General features: G+C 41.0%; 2 protein-coding genes across 2 annotated transcripts; both read left to right on the top strand.

Moving 5' to 3' along the window:
• The first annotated feature begins 828 nt into the window (after positions 1 to 828).
• Positions 829 to 6,604, top strand: rpl18 (ribosomal protein L18). Its single transcript, XM_049584171.1, has 8 exons — positions 829 to 847; positions 911 to 1,035; positions 1,711 to 1,797; positions 1,906 to 2,013; positions 2,828 to 2,926; positions 3,076 to 3,199; positions 5,009 to 5,078; positions 6,473 to 6,604. Exons 1-8 carry the CDS (start codon positions 829 to 831, stop codon positions 6,546 to 6,548), a joined length of 708 nt encoding a protein of 235 aa, XP_049440128.1. The 3' UTR covers positions 6,549 to 6,604.
• A 322-nt stretch (positions 6,605 to 6,926) lies between these two features.
• sphk2 (sphingosine kinase 2) lies at positions 6,927 to 20,858 on the top strand. The gene is made up of 8 exons (XM_049584010.1): positions 6,927 to 7,026; positions 8,955 to 10,611; positions 13,587 to 13,736; positions 13,814 to 13,908; positions 14,039 to 14,154; positions 15,480 to 15,680; positions 15,780 to 17,379; positions 18,145 to 20,858. Exons 2-8 carry the CDS (start codon positions 10,149 to 10,151, stop codon positions 18,205 to 18,207), a joined length of 2,688 nt encoding a protein of 895 aa, XP_049439967.1. The 5' UTR covers positions 6,927 to 7,026; positions 8,955 to 10,148; the 3' UTR covers positions 18,208 to 20,858.
• The last annotated feature ends 934 nt before the right edge of the window (positions 20,859 to 21,792 follow it).

A 21,792-nucleotide genomic window follows, 5' to 3' on the forward strand; every position in this document is an offset into this window, starting at 1 on the left:
AGACATTTTCTCTAGGCAGCTGTCCCAAAGAGGGAACTGTTATATATCAAAACAGTATTGCTATATAATTCAGTATGTTAAGCCTACACACTCTGACACAAATAGCAGAACAGTTCAACTGCTAAATGAGCGATAAAGTTACAGGCTCTTTTTTTGTTGCCCAACTCCAGATTAAAAACAATACAAATAAATATGAATTACATCAGATTATACTGTAGCCTGTATGAGATCAGATATCTAAATGTTACCAAATGATGGCTTTGTTGCATAATGAGGCCTTTTGAGTAAAATTAAATAGTGGCTGTTATTTTATGAGGCAATATTATTATGTCATGGTAACTGCGGTATGGAATTATGAAAGTTAAAGTCCAGTCTTCCTATGTGTGCTGGTGCTGATAGAGAATTAGAGATGACACATTATTCTTTAAAATATTTGGATACATTAAACAGATTGGTGTTACAGTACAGTACATTTCATAATTTATAGTAAGAATCTTAAGATAAATAGGTTCAGAAAATGATGACAAATATCAAAATATTAATAAAATATATCTATATGTAGACTATAAAGAACTGAAAATAAAAATGGATAAAGAGTGAAGAAATTAAAAAACAATATACTCGTGAAGTTCTGCTCACATTATTTGTTATAACAAATGGAGTGTTATAAAAGTGTTTTGTTGGTGAATTTATATTTATTTATTTATTTATAGCCTATTAAACTCAGCCAGCATATTGATTACAAGACTTATAAAGCGTGCTTATGTTTAGTGTTTTTATTCGGTGATAATTATCCAGACAATTCAAGTTAATAAAATAAAGATAAATATGCCGATCCATTACCTGAGTAATAAACTAAGAACCTTATCTCCGTCTTCACCACCGGAGGCGCCATCTTGAATCATCGCAGCTGTCTTGACTTCGTCCTGCAGGAAGCGCGTGCTCTCTAACCAATCAGAGGCCCGAGATTTCAGCGCATTGTTTATCGCGAGACCTCGGCTCTTCCTTTTCCCTTTTCGCTCTGAGTCCAAGATGGTAGGTGCTGCTAGCTGAAAATGTTAAACATGATAGTTTGACTATCCACGATCATCCTCTGAATTAAAGCATCCTATATTGTTAATTGCAACGTCTACTTGTTTTAAACATGATGTATGTTACAGCCATGTCATGATTTCGTGTTACACGACCATGTAAATGATATTAGCTTACCCTCTTTGATGCCAGTGTAGTGCCGATAAGGCAGCCGCTTTACGCCTTGAGGTTGGTCAGAAATGAGCCTTGGAAGCGGGTCAGAATGCGGAATATTATTATAAACCATTAAGTGTATTTCCCCAAAGCTAACATGTAGTTTTAAATGTCAAATATAGCCATACTTTAGAGTGTTAGCTTGTTTGCTATGTCTCTCGTGTAGCAGTTAGCTGTGTAATGTCAACGTGTGAACCGGCCTGTACCAACAGTACACGGAGGGCTGCTTGTTCATACAATTAATTGGAAGTATCTGCTCTAATTAGTAACATGTATTATGCTTAACTTTAGACCTTGTATCAAGTGTGGCTAGAGAGTGATGGGCTGTAATGTACAACGTAAGATGAGCAATGGCGCCTTGGTGTCGTCAGTGGTACACTGGTTGCTGAAGGTTTAATAGATAAGAGCTGCTTGTTAATGTATTACTCTGAAATATTGTATTAATGTGACTGTTTACTCTTCAAGGGAGTCGACATCAGACACAACAAGGACCGTAAGGTGCACAGGAAGGAGCCAAAGAGCCAGGATATCTACCTGAGGCTCCTGGTTAAGGTAAGATATATTTACACATTATGATTTACATGTTGGAATAATATCACTTATGTCTGTGATATTAATGCCTAAGACTCTGAGTTGACCTTCACTGTTGGGTTGTTTCAGTTGTACAGGTTCCTGGCCCGCCGCTCTAATGCTCCCTTCAACAAGGTTGTCCTGAGGAGGCTCTTCATGAGCAGGACCAACAGGCCTCCCATCTCCATCTCTCGCCTGGTCAGTCCATCACTAATGAATCTTCTTTTGCTCTTAATACATGTGTATACTGTATTAGCCAGTTGTAATGAATAGCATACTGTTGTTTTTGGAGACAGGCATATTTTTGCCGAGTGCTCTTATAGGTTAGTGTTGGCATCAGTTGGTGACATTTAAGATGTGGTTTGAATGTTATTTTTAAGGATTCACCTATTAGATCCACAGAATCAGTTTAGATGTGACAGATCCATATCGAATACAGGATTTCTTTGTTAGTCAGTAACTGTAGGAATTTCTATCAGTTTTATTCAGTCACTGTGTGGATTGACGATTTGACAAGTCCTAAGTGCTTCAGACTCCCTGACCTCATGTGACCCTAATTTAAAATGTTCCAATGAGTTATGTGCAGTGAGTTATGCAGAATTTTTAACTGGTGTAAGAGAGAGCATTTGTGTAAAAGCTTTCCAGTGGCTGTGAATTTTGTAATGTAGCTCAGATTGGGTTGACAAATTTGAATAGAAACCTTGTCTGTGTTTATCCCATTTGGGTCTATTTATTTATTTTTGCATCTCAAGATTATTATTTGAAATGTATGAAATATGAGCTAAGGAAGTTCATCTGGGGGTTGAATTAGGTGTAATTGTGAACACCATGTTATCCGTGTCATGCAGCCAAACTGCTTGCACACTGTCGCCCATTCACTACCATTCTTAGAAAAGCTTACAGACTAGGGAAAGTTAGAAGTCCTAATGTTGAATGTGTGTTATCCATGTTGTTGGTTGTAAAGATGTGATAATGCGTGCTGAATGTCTGACTTTGCTTCCATCACAACCAGATCCGTAAGATGAAGATGCCTGGCCGTGAGAACAGAATCGCTGTTGTTGTGGGATCTGTCACTGATGATGTCAGGATTCAGGAAATTCCCAAGCTCAAGGTAACTCTTCCTTTTTTTGGAATGGCAGAATTCACTGTATGGCACTGTTGACTTTTCTTTCCTCCATAAACATATAAGTTAGTCCACGGAGGGTTTTCCTGTAATGTTGTCTTTGAGATAGTCTCAATGTCCTGTTTGTTGTCCCACAGATCTGCGCTCTGAGGGTAACTGATGGTGCCCGTCGCAGGATCCTGAAGGCAGGCGGTCAGGTGATGACCTTTGACCAGCTGGCCATGGCTGCTCCCAAAGGACAGGGCACAGTGCTTCTGTCAGGTAACCAAACATGATGTTACATCCAAATTCTGATACTATGATGCAGTTGGAGTAGATGATGCAAGCAGTTAGTGTCCAGCTGCTGCTTGGGGACCTATGGTCATCAAGGTGACCACCAAGTCAAGTTCACGAGTTACAAGTATTGTCCTGTTGCGTAGTCAGTTGAGCATAGCAGTCAGGGTTGCCATTAGGGCTACTCATGTTAAATGAAACTCAAAGTAGGCACTTAATGTAATTGTCTGCAGGGATGTGAGACAGTGTATTTTTCTCTTTGCATATAAAGTTGTTTGAGATCTGCCTTTAGTCTACATATCTGTTGTAGTTTTACATGGGCATGCTTTAGTTGATTTAAGGGCCCTGACACATCAAGCCGACAGTCAGCCGTGGGTCAAAGTTGAGCCATCTTGGAGCGTTTGACATCCTAGTCCAATCCAGTCGCTGTGATTGGCAGTTCAACTCAGCGCACAAGAATGGAAACAGAAATGAGGTTTAGTCACTGAAGTCAAGAGCGCTTGAGATCAAAATAAACTTATGCCATTAAGCTCTTTAGCTCAAACAGCTCATCCATTTTTGTTATTGTTGGATGGCACACATTCAATATCCTTGTTCTTTTAACATTGGGCTGTGTTATTAATGTCCTAACTGGCGAACTAGCTTCTTGAATCCGTCTTGTCTGTCTTCAGATTTCTCTTTTTAAATGACAAATACAGACTGCTGCTATGGAACGTTATTTCCTCTCAGGTCTGGCAGAACATACGTGGTAGTTGGCTGTGGGCTGTAGTCTTCGCAGTATGTTCAGGTGCAGCTTTCTGGCTGAGACACAGGTGGCGCAAGGCGTTGGCTTTCACTGCCTCTTGTTCTTGGACGTTGGTTTGGTGTGTCTGGGCCTTACAGAGGCACTTGTGAGGAAACTGGGTGTGTGGTAATACCGTAATAATTACATAAGAATACTGCATGTAATAGAAAAGCAGGTACTTATCGTATTTCGGTCTAATTGTTGGCAGTTTATCGCTAGATATATACTTCATTATGTAGAAGCTTTGTTTTATTCGTTGAATCCTGTTTGCCTGAATTTGTCAGGTTTAATGAACCAGTTATCACAGTGCTAAACTTTCTATGACAGGCTTACCTTTAAGGTGAGTATTACCAAAATGCTAAAACTTCGGCATCAAGTGCTGATGATAGTGCTGGTTTTCGGAGCATTTATTAATCCTGTATATTTATTATGTAGGAACATCTGGTATGTGCTATAAGACCACTTTTTTTGGGGGGGGTGGGACAAACAAATTTAAAAAATGCTCGCCTGTAAACACAAGGAAGCTCATACATTACTTTTTCACTTATACACTGTTCTGTCTGGACATCTATGTGCTTCTTTCGTGTGGCCAGCCATATAAAAAAGTTGTGCTAAATTGCTAAACCTGCAATTCATCATGCCGCAAGTTAAAACAGTAAATAAATAAGTAATGAATGGCAAAGGGGCAAATCTCTGGAAGGTCATTAATAATGTAAAACTCTCAACTTTACTTCAGACTCTATTAAATTTATTTACCTGAACTGTAACACAAGATAAACAGTCACTCAGCCACTATTTAGTTAAGTCTAAACTATAATTTGAGCATCTTGTACTTAATGTAATCTCTGCCACAAGCAGATACGATTGTGCAAAATGGGGTATGTGAGAATTCAGTGTATGAATGTGAGTGTGAACACTTTTGTTAGTAATGTTTTTTTTTTTTTTGTTTTGTTTTTGAAATTCTGTATTGCATATGTATTTGTTTTAATCTGACCCATTTGTTTGTTCTTTAGGACCCCGTAAAGGCAGAGAGGTGTACAGGCACTTTGGAAAAGCCCCTGGAACTCCTCACAGCCACACCAAGTATGTATACAGCTGATGTGTTGGTACTGTTGTCAACAGAACAAAATGTAAAGAGAGGCTGTCACAACAAATTAGTTAGCTGTTCTAGTTTTTGATCAGTCCAATCCAGGCAACCAAATTGGCCCAAATAGAGAAAAGTGGTTACTTAGGAAAATAATACTTTGAGAAGTGGGTTTGTGTAGATTTGACAATGGAGTACAGTTTCATTACACATTCAGCATTCTGTCACACATCATTATACACCGCATTTGTTTAGCAGACTCTAACTGGTAGTAACCAAACACTTAGATGACACTTAAGATAATATAGAATATAAATTAGATTGAATTTGATAAGTTAAGATTAGATCAGATGTTATATTGCCTGAGCAGCAATATCTTTCCCTACTGAATTACTTGTCTGAAGAATCAAGTAATCATTTCATCGAAAGCAAAGCACAAGCGTAACTTTTAACACGAATTTTCACTTTGTTCCTGAAGCACAGGACCAAACCCATGTTCAACAAGTAAAATGCCTGTGAGATGAAAGTTAAAATTGACTTACATTTGTTAGGAAAAACCTGTTGCATTCCTGTTAAATTCTGGCAGTTCACCAAGAAAATAATGTATTTAAAAGAATATTTAGCTCCTCTTCTGAGTCCCTTTTTATACAGAGTTACAGTGTAGTTTGTGGAGAAAGGTAGATATATCTCAGAAATAACTGGTGTTCCTACAGTAGACATTTTTACTTGCATTGGTAGAAAAAGCACAGGAATAACATTAACGGTGACTTCATTATAGTAAGCCAGCATACGCAATACCAGCATCTTGAAATTTAAGCAGCTAAATGAATTTCAGTTATTATTAATTTTATAATTTACACCTGTGCTTTAATTTTGTGACACCTAGAAAATGTCCTTTGGCATTTGGCTGAGTAAATATGCCAGAAATATGTATATTGAAACAAGAAACTCCAGCACATATTTCCATATACGACAGGTGTGATTGCACAAGAGGATCCAAACAGCGTGCTGTGACCTGTTTCAGTAATAATCTATATGGTACCATACCTCAGGGAAAATTCCTGCTCCAAGTGCTCTTTAATTAAGAGTTGTTGTTAACAGGTTTTGAGCACAAGAAACCAATCCCATTAAGCTCCTTTGTACACGAGAGATGCAATCAGTGCTCTGTCAGAAGACAAAAACCTCTAAATGAGTAGTGGCAGTCTGGAATGAGGGAAAAATTGTTGCCTTTAATGACTCTCAAACCAATTTAGTGAAAGTGAGTACAAGCTTTGCAGTCATTGGAGCAGCATTGGTGTAGAGAATATTACCGTAACAACAAAGCAGACATTAGATGTATGGTTGGATTTGTGATGCCAACATTTTATACTAAACTATTCATTCTCTTCTCCAGGCCCTACATTCGCTCCAAGGGCAGGAAGTTCGAGAGAGCCCGTGGTCGCAGAGCCAGCCGTGGCTACAAGAACTAGTTTGTGTCTTTGTTTTCCATGCAATCTGATACAAATAAAAGACTGTACAAAATGAATTGTCTTTTGTTTCATTGCACTGCCTGCACACCCTTGTAAATCAATGTCATTTGTGGGGAACTTGTTTTAAACAGAAGATTACACGCCTCACAGGAGAGGACCAGGATGAAGCTAAAACAGCTAAGAACCTTTCCCCTTATTTCCTGTCCACCCTGGGGTTTTACAGTAAACCTTAAGTGAAGACTCGTTTGATCAGTATTGATAATGAGTTGGCCATGGGGGAAAATGACTTGGCCAGGAAGTGTTGCTCTGTCAATGATTGGAGAATGTCGGTGGGTGTTGCGGTGTTTTCCTTATCGCCATTGGACTTCCTCTCCGCCGCTCAAAGCTGCTGCTGCTGCGTCTCCAGACACTTCCTGCACCGAGCCACAGTTTTCACAGCAAGCGACCGCCTGTCGTCGTGAGGGGGAGACAAGATGAGGTAAATCTGACTGTTTTGTTTTTATATATCACACTTAAACTACCTCACCCTAAGCCGGTGTTGGCAGAATTATAACTCTTAAAAACTTACAAATGTCCGCGTTACTGTGGCTTGATAGACTCAGAGCAAACCGCCCGTTAGCTAACGTTTGTCATACACCGTTATCTGCGCTAACTTGGATACCTCCTTAAACCAATCAATAAATGAGACATAAAATATCAGACTGGGGCTTTCCACTACGCCCATAATTATTTCAAGTAATTTTCGGGGGAATTAAATTTAAAAAAAGTGGTGCAAGTTAGCTTAAATTAAGGCTACATGTTGAATAGTAACTGCTAGCCGAGGCTAACTGACAACGCTGTGTTGCGCTTGTCAGGCAGTTTACAGTAGCTACTGTATTCACAACACAAGCTAGCGTTGTGCTATCACCTTGATTCAACGTTAGGGTTCGTAACTTTAAACGCCTTTTTTTTTTAATTATTAGAGGTTATTTTAAAGGCTGCAACATTCTTAAAACAGCTCCACAGCTTGGGTGTGTTATAACCGTTAAACTAAAACTGTAAGTGAAGTTGTTCAGGTGGCTAACAGCCTGTCATCCTGCTAGCTAACGTTAGGTGGATGCCATCGGTAAAGTTGAACTATTAGCTTTTACTTTGTGTTATCAGGGTTATTAGACACGCTGTGGAGTGTTTAAGTGCCCCTGATATGGGAATGGGCATGAGTTCAAGGTAAAAGCCAATCGAAACTTGCCCAAAATACTCTGAAGTCACTCAACAACAGCCTCATTGTTTGGGGGACAGAATTAGCTTGGTGATATTATTTCTGGGTGTCCCCGCCCTGCATTTCAAGGACGTAAGGTGCAACAATGGGCATCGCTTTGGTGCTTTTTGTGTGTGTGGTTTATCAAGACAGGACATCAGCCAAGTATTGATTTTGTCTGCGACATAGCTTGCATAATGTTTCCGGACTGTTGTAAAACTTGAAAGAAAGATGAGACTAGTTTATGAATTTAGGGTATACCGAAGTCCCATAGTAATAGTCCTGTAATTGTACTTTGACACACTTAGGTCTCATTAACTGACTGAGCTTGCACATTATTACCCTCTATATGCATAAACTGATACAATAGTAAATGGCAATTTGTTGTGATTTATGTTATATACAATAAGACCGTTTCAGAAATCATATAACCAGCCAAAATCATTGTCCAAGTTATGTAGAGTTGCTCAGTTTGTCAAATGAGTCCCAAACTTTTCAATTAACAATCATGTTTCTGCAGTTTTTATATCCTAATATCATCTGAATTTCTAATCATCGTTTATTAGCTACGACATTTCTGTATTGGCAGCAATTTTGGATTGTTGAGCAAGATTGCTGCACGCTAATGCTCATTGCAAAACCTGTAAAATCCAATACCATTTAGGCCAGGTCAGCCAATTTACAAAATCCTCAATCCTCGATTCAAATTGTGAAAGAGACACTGTTCCCCAAATCCTGTTACACAAAAGCCCTATTCAAAAAAAACAGATGTGGTCATTCTCATTCAACCTTTCATGCCCAATAATGTGGTGTCTCAGCAGGGTTGTTGAGGATGCATGACTGTTAGTCATTATGTACAAAGACGCACTTGGGGTCAAGGGGCATGACGGGTCTTGTATTGCTTCACCCTCTAGCCGTAATCTCTTCCTCTTATCGTGACAGTTCTTCCCTGTACTTGTCCTACTCTAATTGTGAAAATGTGTTGCAGGGATGTTCACCTTTGCACAGTGAAAGCCCAGGTGAATTAGAGGCATAGCTCATTCAATTTAGTTGAGTGTGCCTCCTTCCTTAATGTCAGTTTCTGACCCATGTGCTCTGATGTTCTGCTGTTGCTTTTTCCACTTCTACATTTGACTTTTGTCCTTCTCTCCCACTTTGTCTTCGTACAGGAACAAAGATCTTTGGGAGGGAACGTGAGGCTTGACTCAAGGACTTTACCATGACATAAACTAAGGACCCACCTGGAACTGTCTCCTTGTTTGTCTTTTGTTTTGTTTCTGTTTTAATTTTTTCGTTGTCTAGTCTCCACTCGTCTTACCCAGTGTTCACCCTCTTCTCGTGGAGAACAGATGATGAAGTAGTGTACAGGGAGTATTTGTTTGGATGAAACTTTTATGTATCACACTACTGTCTACAGGTCTGGCCTAGTCGCTCCTCTTGTCTGCCTCTTATTTATCACTGAGATTAAAGATAGCAATAGAGGTATCAAAGGTCATGAAAAAGCCTGCACTTATCATATCTTTGTGGCATTAATGACATTTTGGCCAGCACTTACCATGCAACATACTCTACAGAATTCTTTCCTTGTGTATTAATTTAATTTAATTTTTTAGCCTCCTTGTTTAAACAAGGTGTGTTTGTTTGTCTTATTCGTTCTTAATAGATTTTCTCTCAGTGCAACTAAGAATTTTGTCCATTTGTGTAATTATTTAAAGATTTATTGTTAATGTTGAGGAGCTGCTCAGCTGCCTTATATTGTTATCACAATAGGCTGCTTTAAGTCGTAATGTAAACTTTTTTTTTTACTTATGCAATTTTTGTGAACATTTGTTTAAATGACTGATCTTGTAGTGGAAAAAATACATTTTTAAGTTCTGTTGTTTTTGAATATGTTGAAGTATCGCTCACTCATTTTTCCACTGGCAGTAAACTGTAGAAGCTGACGGCTCTTAAGATCAAACTGTGATGGGAGCTCTCTAACTGTGACACAAAGACTGATCTTTAGCAGTTTCCATCTTCACTGGATAAATACTCTACACAGAAGAACCTTTAAACTGGAAGGAGTTTTTGCTTTTCTTTTCAAATGAAGACAAACCTGAAATAGACAGATGGAAACAGAAACTCAGAGCTGATTTTTTTTGTGACTTTGTCTCTTGAATCCAAACACTGAAGAGGGAGAATGATTTTGAGGAGATTTCAGGGATAAAGCTCCCAGACTGACATTCAGACACATTTTGACTTTACCTGCAAATCTTGAAGAGCTGCCAGATTCCACTCTTCAAGTCTCTAACTGTAGAACAAAGACCTTGAAGCTTCTCAGGCCGACTTTTTCCTGATAAGCTTCGTCCCCTTCAGCAGTGAGGATGCGATCTCCAGAACCATCTTCACCCTCCACAGCAGAAGCTCTTCTTCATGGCCAGTTTGCCAGCTGGGGCTCAGGCAGCAACAGCAACAATAACAGCTGCCCCAACAGCCCTGGTGGTCCAGGGGGACTCTCTCCCGCTGCCTCCCCTACTCCGGCTCCGGCCTCCAACTATGCCTTGACCCTCACCCACACCCACATACATATCCAGCGGCTGTCGCCACGGCCAGGGAAGGAAGCCCGTCTCTTGCTGCCTTTAACAGAGCTGGTGGGGTGCAGCTGCCCTCGTGCCCCTGCGCCCCCTCTCCTGGTGCTGTACTGGTACCCACCAGGCAAGCGGCGGAAAGGGGTGTCTCGGCGCAGGCAGGTGAGGGCCTACCTGGCAGAGAGCAGGCCTGAAGCTGAGCGGTGGTCGGCTGCTGTGCAGTGTCTACTCAGAGGTGTGACCGTCACTGCTGACACAGGTGAGTGTGTCTCAACAGAGGCTCTCCATCGTTCATATAACTCAGTCCGAGCTTTCTTAACCCAGTTTTTCTCACATTTTGATGTTCCAACAAAATCAAACATGTTCAATATTATCACAAGTGTCGAGTCTTGGCTCATGCAAATACTGAAATTCAGTGACTTGAACATTGTCAGCAACTAACAGCTGCAATCTCTCCAGCACTAAACAAGAAGCAACAAATGCGGTAGATGGTTAACACAGTTTGGACTCTAGGGAGACACAAGAACGTGAACAAGTCTCAGTTCTCTTGTACTTCGTAATAGCAGGAGAAACTGGTGAAGTTGTAAAGTGAACAAGAGTTAGTGTTTCATTCAGCGTGTGTCTGATCCTCCAACCAGCACTTATTTTAGTGAGAAACAGTTTGTCTTTCATTCCTATGGTCTCCTCCCACTAAAATAGCGCAGCTAACCAACAGAGGCTGGTGGCAAGTTGAGGTGACAAAATTCAAAATGTAAAGTTTGTACGCGAATGTAGTTTATGGATTTTATCGATACAGAATTGACAGGAATATTTTCAACAAATGACACCTTTTATCTTGTATTTATAGAGTTATGTGTTGCAGACATGTAAGGAACTGTTAAAACGTCATATTTCTCAAAAAGAGTTTGGCGTAGTATTTTCCACCAGGAGCAGAATGGGAAATAATCTGAAAAGAAATCTAGTTGTAGTCTTGAAAATAGTGAACCTGCAAGATCCCCAGTCTTTGTAAAAACTTAGTCTGTGCCTAAAAATTGTTGTTTTTTAGGTGTGAAGGGTGTCAGACTGTAGTCTTCAAAAGTATTTCAAAGTCTTCTAGGCAGAAGGGTCATAAAAGTGACTATTCTGATTGTAGGTTTCACTTCCCTCACAGTTGTCTCCCCAACTCTAGGATTCTGGCCTTAATCATATCTAACAACTAAATCTATTCAGATAAAGGTCCCTGAAGTGAAATCTTATCAATGTAGGGATCCTTGAGTTGAAAAAGGTTAAGAACCACCTTGTGACAGGCCCATACCGGTGATGGAGCCCATTAGCCACAGTTTTGCATACGTTTCCTCGCTGCAGCTTGTTTTGAAATGTTTGGAATGGATTTTCCAACCTGCCCAGCAGCCATGTTTCAGTTCATGTCATTATGTTATGGAATTCAACTTGTTGAGACTCGTAACTTCTTTAGTAGGTAATCCATGTATGTGAACATCATGTTGCTGTTCAGATTTTTTAGTCAAAGTTTCCCAGACTCTAAAACCCCAGATTTCTTTTTATATTAATAATCCTGGCTGTAGAGACACTGTGGAGTTACAGTGAGTGGCTTTATCAAAAGAGCAACATGGGTGAGTTTACAGTAGGTGATAGTGTGATTTACTTTGGCTGACCTTAATGTTTGTCCCTATGAATAAGCCCTGAATTCCTGTTTACTACATGAATCCATACAATGTTCTCTCATGCGGCCTCGATTTATGCCTCCATTGTAAATGGGTGCTAATTATAGCTTAATGTGTCACAGTGACTCGAGACCTTTCTGTATGTACAGCATACATGTTGTTTGTTTTACAGAGGACAGAAAGTGTGAAAGTAGTTCAGCATTTTAAAAGCTGTCCTGAGCTGAACTTTTTGGGGTTACTTAGCAAAAACAAAGGGGATTATCATTAATACACTCTAAGAGGCTGAGATTTATTATTCAGAGTATTTAGTTTGGATTTCTTTTGTTTGTTCACATAACTACGTCTCACATTTATCTAATACTCCTTTGTTTTTTTGCCCTTATCTGTCCTGCACACACGGCCTGCATCATTCACTGTCAAATGTAGAAACAAAGCGGGTGGGGCTGCTGCAGCTTGCCACCTTTTCCCAAAGCCCTGTATCCCCCAGCCTCAAGAATCAAACAGATAGCAAGACCCTGCTCAGTGTTTACGCTGACTGTGTGTGTGTGTTTATCTTATTCTCACCATTGCCTAGTGTATGCGTCACACTAGTCGCCAGCATCTGGCATCTCTTCCTGTCTCCTTCCTCTTCTTTAGGCCTAATCTTTAACCTATAGTTCACTGTAATCGCTCCATCATTAGTTTTCCTCAGTCTTCACCTATCGCACCTCTGTCTCCTTCCCCCAACAGATAAAGCTGCCATTCATTTTTAATTTTTCCCAATCCTGTCTGCCTCTTTTCTGCTCCTGCCTCATTCATACTCTACTGCAGTTCATCTAATCTTTCTCAGTCTGCCAGTCTTCTCTGTGTCACACCTAGTTTCTGTCCAACTTTGCTCACATAGTCTTCATTCTGTCTCATCTTCTCTTATCTAATCACCCCATTTCTGAATTGCTTGCTGTCTTCTGTAAGTTTTCATGCTTATGAACATCAAAGCTGTGGTTAGTTGGGTTTTCTGTCGATTGGCTTTAGTGCTGTTTGTTACATAATCCAGGATTATCAGAGAGTGCAGTCATTTCATCACCTCCCATGCACCGCTGGCATCCATCTGTATCATAATAAATCTTAGATAGATTTTCAGAGCTAACTTTAGAAGCTTTTTATTTATTCTAAGCTTCATACCTGGGCTGATGAAAGAGTAGAGAAGCGGAGTGTCTTGGCTTTCTTTCATCTGTGCCCCAGTTGGAGGGATAATACATGATTTATTATCATTTTACCACCTTGTTTTATTTAATCCCTATATTCAGTTTAGTGCTTCTGTCCTTTACTATGTATCTGACTTTAAATGATTAACAGGCTTGTTTGGAGTGACAGCATTATGCAGTGTGAAGTAGATCCTGTGAGGTGAAATAAAGGAGGCATTAAATGGTTGAATGCACTCAAAGTCCAGGGTTGCAACAAAGTGTAATGACAGCTCCCAGTTGGCTTGCTTTGAAAATGTAGGGAACATCTAGTTCCTGTCTTTGTTCTGGAGCAAAACTATGAGAGCTTTAACTAATTCATACTCTCCTTTCTTTCTTTCTCTCTCATACAGAATTTTCAAGAAGTCTGCTACCTCGTCCCAGGCGACTACTGTTATTGGTCAATCCCTTTAGCGGGAGAGGCCAGGCAATGCAGTGGTGTCAGACCCACATCCTGCCAATGATCAGAGAGGCCAACATTAGCTACAACCTTATACAGACAGGTAAGGGCAAGGACAGATAACACACGTACATATAACTCACATATGTAACAGTTGTTAACTTAATGAATCTGTCTCAGAGCGTCAGAACCACGCCAGAGAGCTCATCAGAGAGATATCGCTCCCAGAGTGGGATGGCATCATCATTGTCTCTGGAGACGGCCTGCTGCATGAGGTGTGTAGAGCTTTTGTTGAAGGGCTAAGCATGTTGTAATAACAGTTTTTATACCTCATATATTGTATTCACAGATTAAACTGTGTCCACCGATGTGATTTTCAGAGTTTTCTGTGTTGTGTTCCTGCAGGTAATTAATGGGCTGATGGAGCGTCCTGACTGGGAACAAGCAATAAAAACACCTGTCGGCATTCTTCCCTGTGGCTCCGGGAATGCCCTGGCTGGCTCCATCAACCATCATGCAGGGTTAGCATGTTTCTCATTCATAAAGCAGAGGTTGCATTAACCAAATATTTTTTGTCATTGACTGAATTTTTTAACAGTGATGGAAAAAATCTGAGGGCTGAGATTAGAACACTGAGGGCGATCTGTAATTCACACTCCTGTCCAGTTGATTGAGTGTGCATATTAATTAGCTATTGTCTCGTCTTGTCTTTGATCTCATGTGCGTTACTTCATTGTTTACGCCTACCATACACTAGAGGACTTTGAAAAGACTGACAACCTGTCATAACTAAACAACAATGTGAGTTTTTGGTCACACACTATAAGATTTTGCAAACACTGGTGATCTTGCAGGTTCAGTATTTGCAAGACTGCAACTAGATTCCTTTACAGATTATTTCCCATTGTGCTCCTGGTGGAAAATATTATGCCAAACTCCCTTTAAGAAATATGACATATTAACAGTTCCTGAAACACAAAACTCTAGCTGCCTCAACTTGCCACCCTCCTCTGTTGGTTAACTCTGCTGTTTTAGTGGGAGAAGACTGGGGGAATGAGAGATAACAGTTTCAAAAATTAAGATTTTTCACTTAAATCAGTGCTGATTGCAGATACACAGTGACTCTTGTTCACTTCACAACCCCACCAGTTTCTCCTCCTTTTCAACAGTACAAAAGAACCGAAACTTGCAAGCATTCTCACATCTCCCCAGAGTCCCCTCCATGTTCCCTTTCTACCCAGATTGCTGCTTCTTTAGTCCAGGAGAAAGCTCAGCCATTGGTTGTTGACGGAGTTCACGTGATTGAACTTCAGTATTTGCATGAGCCAAGACTCAACACACAGAATAATATTAATCTCCACGTTTCTCTTCTGTTATCTGTGATTTTCTTTCTTTACATCCTGTTTGATTTTAATGTATTATGTTGAATTGATTGTTGTGCCCCAGTAGACATTTAAATAGTTTATAAGCTCAGCATTAATAGTTTCTGCCTGAGTCGAGCTCTGTTGTATCCCTCATTTGACATCCCATCTTGCACAAGAGTTTTCTGTACTTTGTTTCCAACACCAAAAGGTTTCTATTATCAACTAAAACAGAGTAATATAAATAGAGATTCAAAGATAACAGATATGTGGATTTATTTCACAGAATCAGATTAGCCTAGTTAGACAGTATCTTTAAACAAAAGAGCACAGTGTTGCTGTTTTAGTCGTCACCTTGTTATCGAGGCCTAGATACTGTATCTCTGAATGGCGGAAGGACTCTGAATCAGGCTGTTGTTTGTACAGTTCTCTCCTTATCCGTACTCACAGAGGTGGTGTTTTCTTTTTTTTTATATCTCCCTCAGGTATGACATGTGCCTTCGGGAGCCCCTCCTTTTGAATTGCTGCTTTTTGCTCTGTCGAGGCGGTGTCCGACCCATGGACGTGGTCTCCGTGACAACGAGCCCTCCCTCCAACAACAGTCGTAATGCAGCACCCAGGAGACTGTTCTCTTTCCTCTCTGTTGCCTGGGGCTTTGTGTCTGATGTGGACATTGAGAGTGAGAGGTGGGTGTGTAATTGCTTAAGCGCTACTTTAATTATCCTGCGATATCATTTAGTTTAAATACAAAAGAAAGATTTACCTGAAATCTTTCTTTATTCCAGGTATCGCGGCCTGGGCTCAGCTCGCTTCACCCTGGGCACCCTGGTGCGCATAGCCTCTCTTCGATCCTACAAGGGTCGTCTGTCCTACCTGCCTCCTTCTATTAGCAACTCATCACCAGATGCCACACCTCCTCCGCCGAGGAGACCCCTCTCCCGCAGCATCACAGAAGGCCTGGAAGGCTTCTGTCGAACGCCCATCCATCGCACTTGCTCCGACATGGGCATCAGTGAACAGAGGAGCCTGCGCAGGGGTGAGGGAGAGAGGGAAAAAGAGGAGAGGCAGAAAGAAAGAGAGAGAAGACGGGAGAGGGCTCGGGGGGGAGGAACTGGCGTGGTGAGGGCGAGCAGCCTGGCAGAGGACAGAGAGAGGGAACGGGAGGGGGAGATGGAGATGGAAGCAGAAGAGGAGAGGTCAGGGACATGTTCGGAGAGTTCAGAATCAATTGAAAGGGAAGACTGCAATATGGGAAGGGGAGAAAGGTTGGCGGGGATCAAGGATGAAAGGGAAGACGAGGGAAGGACAGAGCAAGACTCCAGTGAGATGGAGGAAGAGGACAGGGGGAAGGATGGGGAAGACAGTGGTGGTTCTGCAGAGGGGGAGAGTGTGATGCATGCAAGAGAGCAGGCAGTAGACATGGGGCGAGAGGCAGATGAAGACCCAGAAGTTTGTCTCACTTACCAAGATGGCCTTCAGGAAGCCAGACAGTCGCTAAGGAAGAATTCAGCCCCTTCCAGCCAGATAGCCAACGCTCTCTTCGGTCAGCCTCTCAGTCAGGAGGCTGACGCAGACTCTGGCACTTCATACGGTGTAGAGGACATGGATCTAAACGGGACCTACTACCAGAAAGAACCCTACCAAATGGATGTTGCTCGTGAGCGATCTCTCACCATCTCATCTCCCTTTCGTCACTCTCCCTTCTCTTACAAGCCCAAGGCCCTGGACCAAAACCAGAACGCCACCCGGCCGAGGCCCCTCTCTCTCCTCCAGCACTCCCACTCAAACTCCCTCCCCCCCAAACTCCCCTCGCTGTCCCTGTCTCTTTCTCCCACACCCCCATCTTCTCCATCATGTGCGTCCCCACACTCTTCATCCTACCTCGTCCCCCGTCCCAACACCCCAAACTCCACCTCCCCCTCCCCCTCTCTACGCACACCGTCCTCATCTTTTAACTTTGACATTGCCGAGCCAGCAGGACCCCTGAAGAACCGTCCTTATGTCCCACTGCCTTTTAATATCCCTAAGGATGACTTGTTACCGCCCCTAGACCAACCCCTTCCCACCAGAGACTGGGTCACCATCGAAGGGGACTTTGTCCTGGTCCTGGCCCTTTATCAGACCCACCTCGGGGCTGATCTTCATGCTGCACCCCAGGCCAGGTTTGACGATGGGCTGATCCACCTGACCTTTGTGCGGGCGGGGATCTCTAGAGCCACTCTACTGAGACTGTTCTTTGCCATGGAAAGAGGAACCCACCACTCCGTCAGCTCACCGTATGTGAGCCACATTACCTGCAAGGCCTTCAGGCTGCAGCCTCTTTCTACGCGGGGGACACTCACTGTGGACGGAGAGCTGGTGCCCTATGGGCCACTTCAAGCGCAGGTCAGACACAGAAAAATGGTGCTTGGTACATACTGAATGTTCTTGTTATGAAGTGCTGTGATCTGAGTGTAGTAACTGAAGGTAATTGGATAGGATGTGACCTTTCGTATGCTCGTGTTAGAGGTTTTATTCCCCCTAGATCCACCCATACATAAAGCACATGTTCATATAACTGTAATCTACTTTGTAGGGCTATCAGTGACAGTATCTTGATTGTGGTTGGTGTTAAATGTATTTATTTGGTTTGACTCTGATCACTAACAACAGGCAGAAAGGCAGTACTTTGTATTTTATAAGCTTTAATGATTAATTTAATGTTAAAGGCTGTGTATGTGACATTCAGAACATTAATATAGAAGTAAATTACTATTTTCTATGTCAAGTCACGAAGTCACGCTGTATGTTAGTGCATGTGTTTATCCAACTGGCTAACTCATAGCTGTCACTTTGCACTGCGCTCACACAGCGTAATGGCTGATATCAGGGGGCGTCTTCACAGAAGCATAAGATTCGGGGCACATAAGATTCATGAATATTCACTGTCAGTGTACTAGTGTTACTTCTGATGGATAGAATATTATGAAAAGGTTATGGAAAATTTTTGAAAATTCATTTGTAAAAATAAGGAGGTATGTTGTATTTTTACCAGATGTACTTTATGCCTCTACAGTGTTAAGTATTAATGCTCTGCAGTTATAGTACTGAGTTAATATGAGACCTATAATTGGTGATAATTCTTTTTTCTAATCTCTCAACATTTCTCAGGTTCATCCCTCCATGGCCCGGCTCATCGTCGGCGACTCTGGAGTGAAGATTACCAGATTCTAATCAGGGATTGGTTGATCTGATTGACAGATAACAGCACTCTACTGAATTATGTAATCTCTGTTGTCATCTATACTCTGAGAGAGGGGGGGTGGCGGAGTATCTGAAAGACTTAAAATAGCCTGGAATGCAGAAACTGCTTTTCTGAGGTTTAATGAAAGGGATAACCCACCGAGCCACGCATCAATGAAGCACGACTGCAGGGATTAATAGCGAAATTTGAAAATGGATGAAAAATGCGCCTCATTGCACAGCTGTTGGATTACGCTCGGCGTACCCTGAGAAGCATGAAAACTGCACAGCCTGGGATAGTAAGAGGGAAGAACAATCGAATGTTTAAGGATATTTTTTTGTGCAGATAGTGCATGTGATGTATACGTAGTAGTATGCATGCAGAGAAGCACTACCTGAATTTTGCCTTTCGATCAGATGGAATTAAATTAAGAGAAAGTTGTTCTTAACATGAAATGCTATAAGAATACAATGAGATTCACTCGGGTCAACACCCCATTAACGTTAGCCCCAAGCCTCTGTCTTCAACCCCACCCCAGATGTTTGAGTATAAAAACTTCCGTCCATGAAAGGAATGCCTTATCTGACACTGGACAGTACAGTTGTATTTTTGCCCCTAGTTTCTCTTACACAAGAAACCCAAATAATCTTAATCTTTATCCACCTGCCATAGCGTCCGTCCACTACTTCAAAGCTATCTACTTAGACAAACTGGTAGACCCACCTACCTACTGTTATCTTTGAGCACACTACTCTCCACTGTGTTAAGCGTCAGTGGAGAAAAATGTGGATAAATATACACTTTAATGTTCATACAAGCAGTTTAGAGCAGCGAGATCAAATGTCAGGGTCCTTACATCAGAAGGAGCAATGGAACCGTTGAACGGTGACCATTACTGACATTTTTGTATAATCTGCCTGTTTTTCTTAGCCAGTGGATGCACGACGATGATGTCAGTGATATCACACTTTGCAGCATATCGAACAAAACGAAAATGAATGAAACAAGCATATTTGTAGGTGGATTTAGACTGTTCATTATCAAGAAATGTTTCACAGATGTCTAGAATATATCACTATCTCCAAGTAATCATCTTTGGGAGTACAGAGGACATTACACACCTCTGTTTAGACGTAAGTAGTGCATTTGTTTTGCACATTAACTGGAGTCGAAGCAGCACAGAAAATCACAACACTAGACTGCATAGTAACTTTTAAATACAGCTACAGAGTAACGCAGAATCTGATTCAATGCTTTGTTCTAGTAATAGACGCACTAGTATTAATAGTCCAGTTACTATAATAAATGGATCACATTACATTCCTCGCCTGAAATGAATCAAATGTCTCAAGTTGAACATGTAGAAACTTTCAAATCCTGCTGTAGAGACAAACAAGGGCACAACACTAGACTCCAGCAGCTGTGTGTTGTCACATCAGACTTTTGATTAAGAGATTAACAAGATGGAGGTTAAACAACTTTAACTGTGAGAGATTATCCAGCAGCAGAGCCGACCTGTTGAACTGACTGATAATTTGGGTTTTAAATTTTAAAATCTCTTGACAACTTTTTCCGAATGATGATGTGCTCCTTGGTGAAATCAAACCGCAGATCTTGGAGCCCTGATAGAAATTGTCATGTTTTATAAATTAATTTTTTTGAAATGTTATAATAAAATCCTGCTGATGTACTTGGTCTGGACGAAGGATAAATCATTAGCATGTGCAGCGTATCAATCAGTAAGATCATGTGCCGACTGCTTGGGTCATACTGTATGTCTTGGCCACGCCTGGACAAATCAATGCCTTTGTATAATAAGCCTGTAAATTCTGGCTGTTGATCATGAACTGTTAAAACCTGACTTGCAGAAAATGGAGTAAAACTCTTTGCTCACCAGGCCTTTATTTTTCTCCTTTTATTTTTTTTTTATTATTTTCCTTTGAGCGCACAATGCAGCTAGTCTACCACAACTACACTGTGCTTACACAGCTACAGAATGTGAATACAACATTTTGAATCTAGGCTTGTAACAGTACCAAATAGAAGAATCTATACACACTTTGAATGGAGTTTTTTGCCAAAATGTTTACTATTGATGTTGAGACTAGTTTACCTACCTAAACATTGTGTCATCTATGGCCATAGCTCGGACCATGGTGTTATAGACCAATTTGATATGACAATGTCGGGGTACAACTCCTCAATTGATAATGCCATTAAGATGTCTGTAGTGGGCTGCCTGTAATGAACTTGTAATTATTACTAAAATCATATGAGGATATGAAACGCATACATACAAAATGTACAGTTAATAGTTATACATGTTTTGAATAAATGTAACTTGATAAGTTTGTCTGGAGCAAATCTACTGTACTTGTGTCACAGCAGTGTGTCTTTATAGACGTGTTCATGTGAAGTCAGAAGAGGGAAGTTGCTTTTACTGGCGAGTTATATCTCAGCTAATGGAACTGTTTCAACTACTAGGTTGAAGGAGAGTAATTATTCACACATCATGAAGGTGCAAGACAATCAAAATGCAGCGTCACAGAAGAAAAGGTAACGCCTGCACATGTACTCCCTGCCACAAAAGATTAATGAGGGTGTTTCAATGATTTTGAATTTTAAGAAGTGGCTCTCCCTGTGTCCATAGTTCTCTAAGCCCTGAGACATATTTGTAAAAATGAAAATTGGTTAAAACGTGTGTTTTTTCCCTTGTTGGGATTTGATCCAACTACGTTTTTTTAGAAAGGTATTTCAACCCAAATTCTGTACATATATTTAAGATTTGTTCTGTTTTGCCTCTAACGTAACACAATACATTTTTGAATGTAGGTGATTTAAACTGATCTATGGGATGTTTTGTAAATTAAGATTTTTTTGGGATATTTTAAAATATGGCTTTTGTATTACTGTACTTTTTCTATGCACTACATTAAGTTGTTTATTGTCGACTGATCCTGAGCAGTTAAAATGGTTAAACACACCTGCCATCATAGAGGTTTTCAGCCAATTGGTGTGCATTTTGTATAAATAAATGACTGGTTTCCACTCTTAAACATTTTGACCTCATGAACATCCAAGTAACTTTTGCGGCATGGAGTAAATGTGCAGGGGTTACCTTTTCCTTATTGTTTAAACCACCACCTATTGTCCATTCCACAGTCCAGTCCAGTCGTGGCTAATGTGTGTAAGTGTGTGTGTGAGATGAGCCGACTGCTGCAGCTGTTCCTCTATCGCTCCAGGAGGCTGTGGAGAGGGTGTCTGCTATTGTCCATTATAGCTTTCAGTTTGTTCAATGTGCCCCTCTCCACCACGGGGAGTTTTATAAGTTTCATTATTCCAGTGAATTGTTCCCTCAGGTTTCTCCTTCTTTGTCACATAGCTTTTCTGTCTCTCTCTTGTGACTTCTAGGAATTTACTTTGTAATACTTGTATGCCATTTGGACAAAGCCTTTAACCAAAGCCTCCTAAGTAAATTCATTTTTGCTTCCATGGCCCCAGAGGAAATCAAATCCTTGTCTCAGACAGTGTTATATGAGTAAATGTGGAGGCAACTGAAAACAAACCACCAAACC

The sequence above is a fragment of the Epinephelus fuscoguttatus genome, linkage group LG8 (assembly GCF_011397635.1).
Source record: "Epinephelus fuscoguttatus linkage group LG8, E.fuscoguttatus.final_Chr_v1".
Taxonomy (NCBI): Eukaryota; Metazoa; Chordata; class Actinopteri; order Perciformes; family Serranidae; genus Epinephelus; species Epinephelus fuscoguttatus.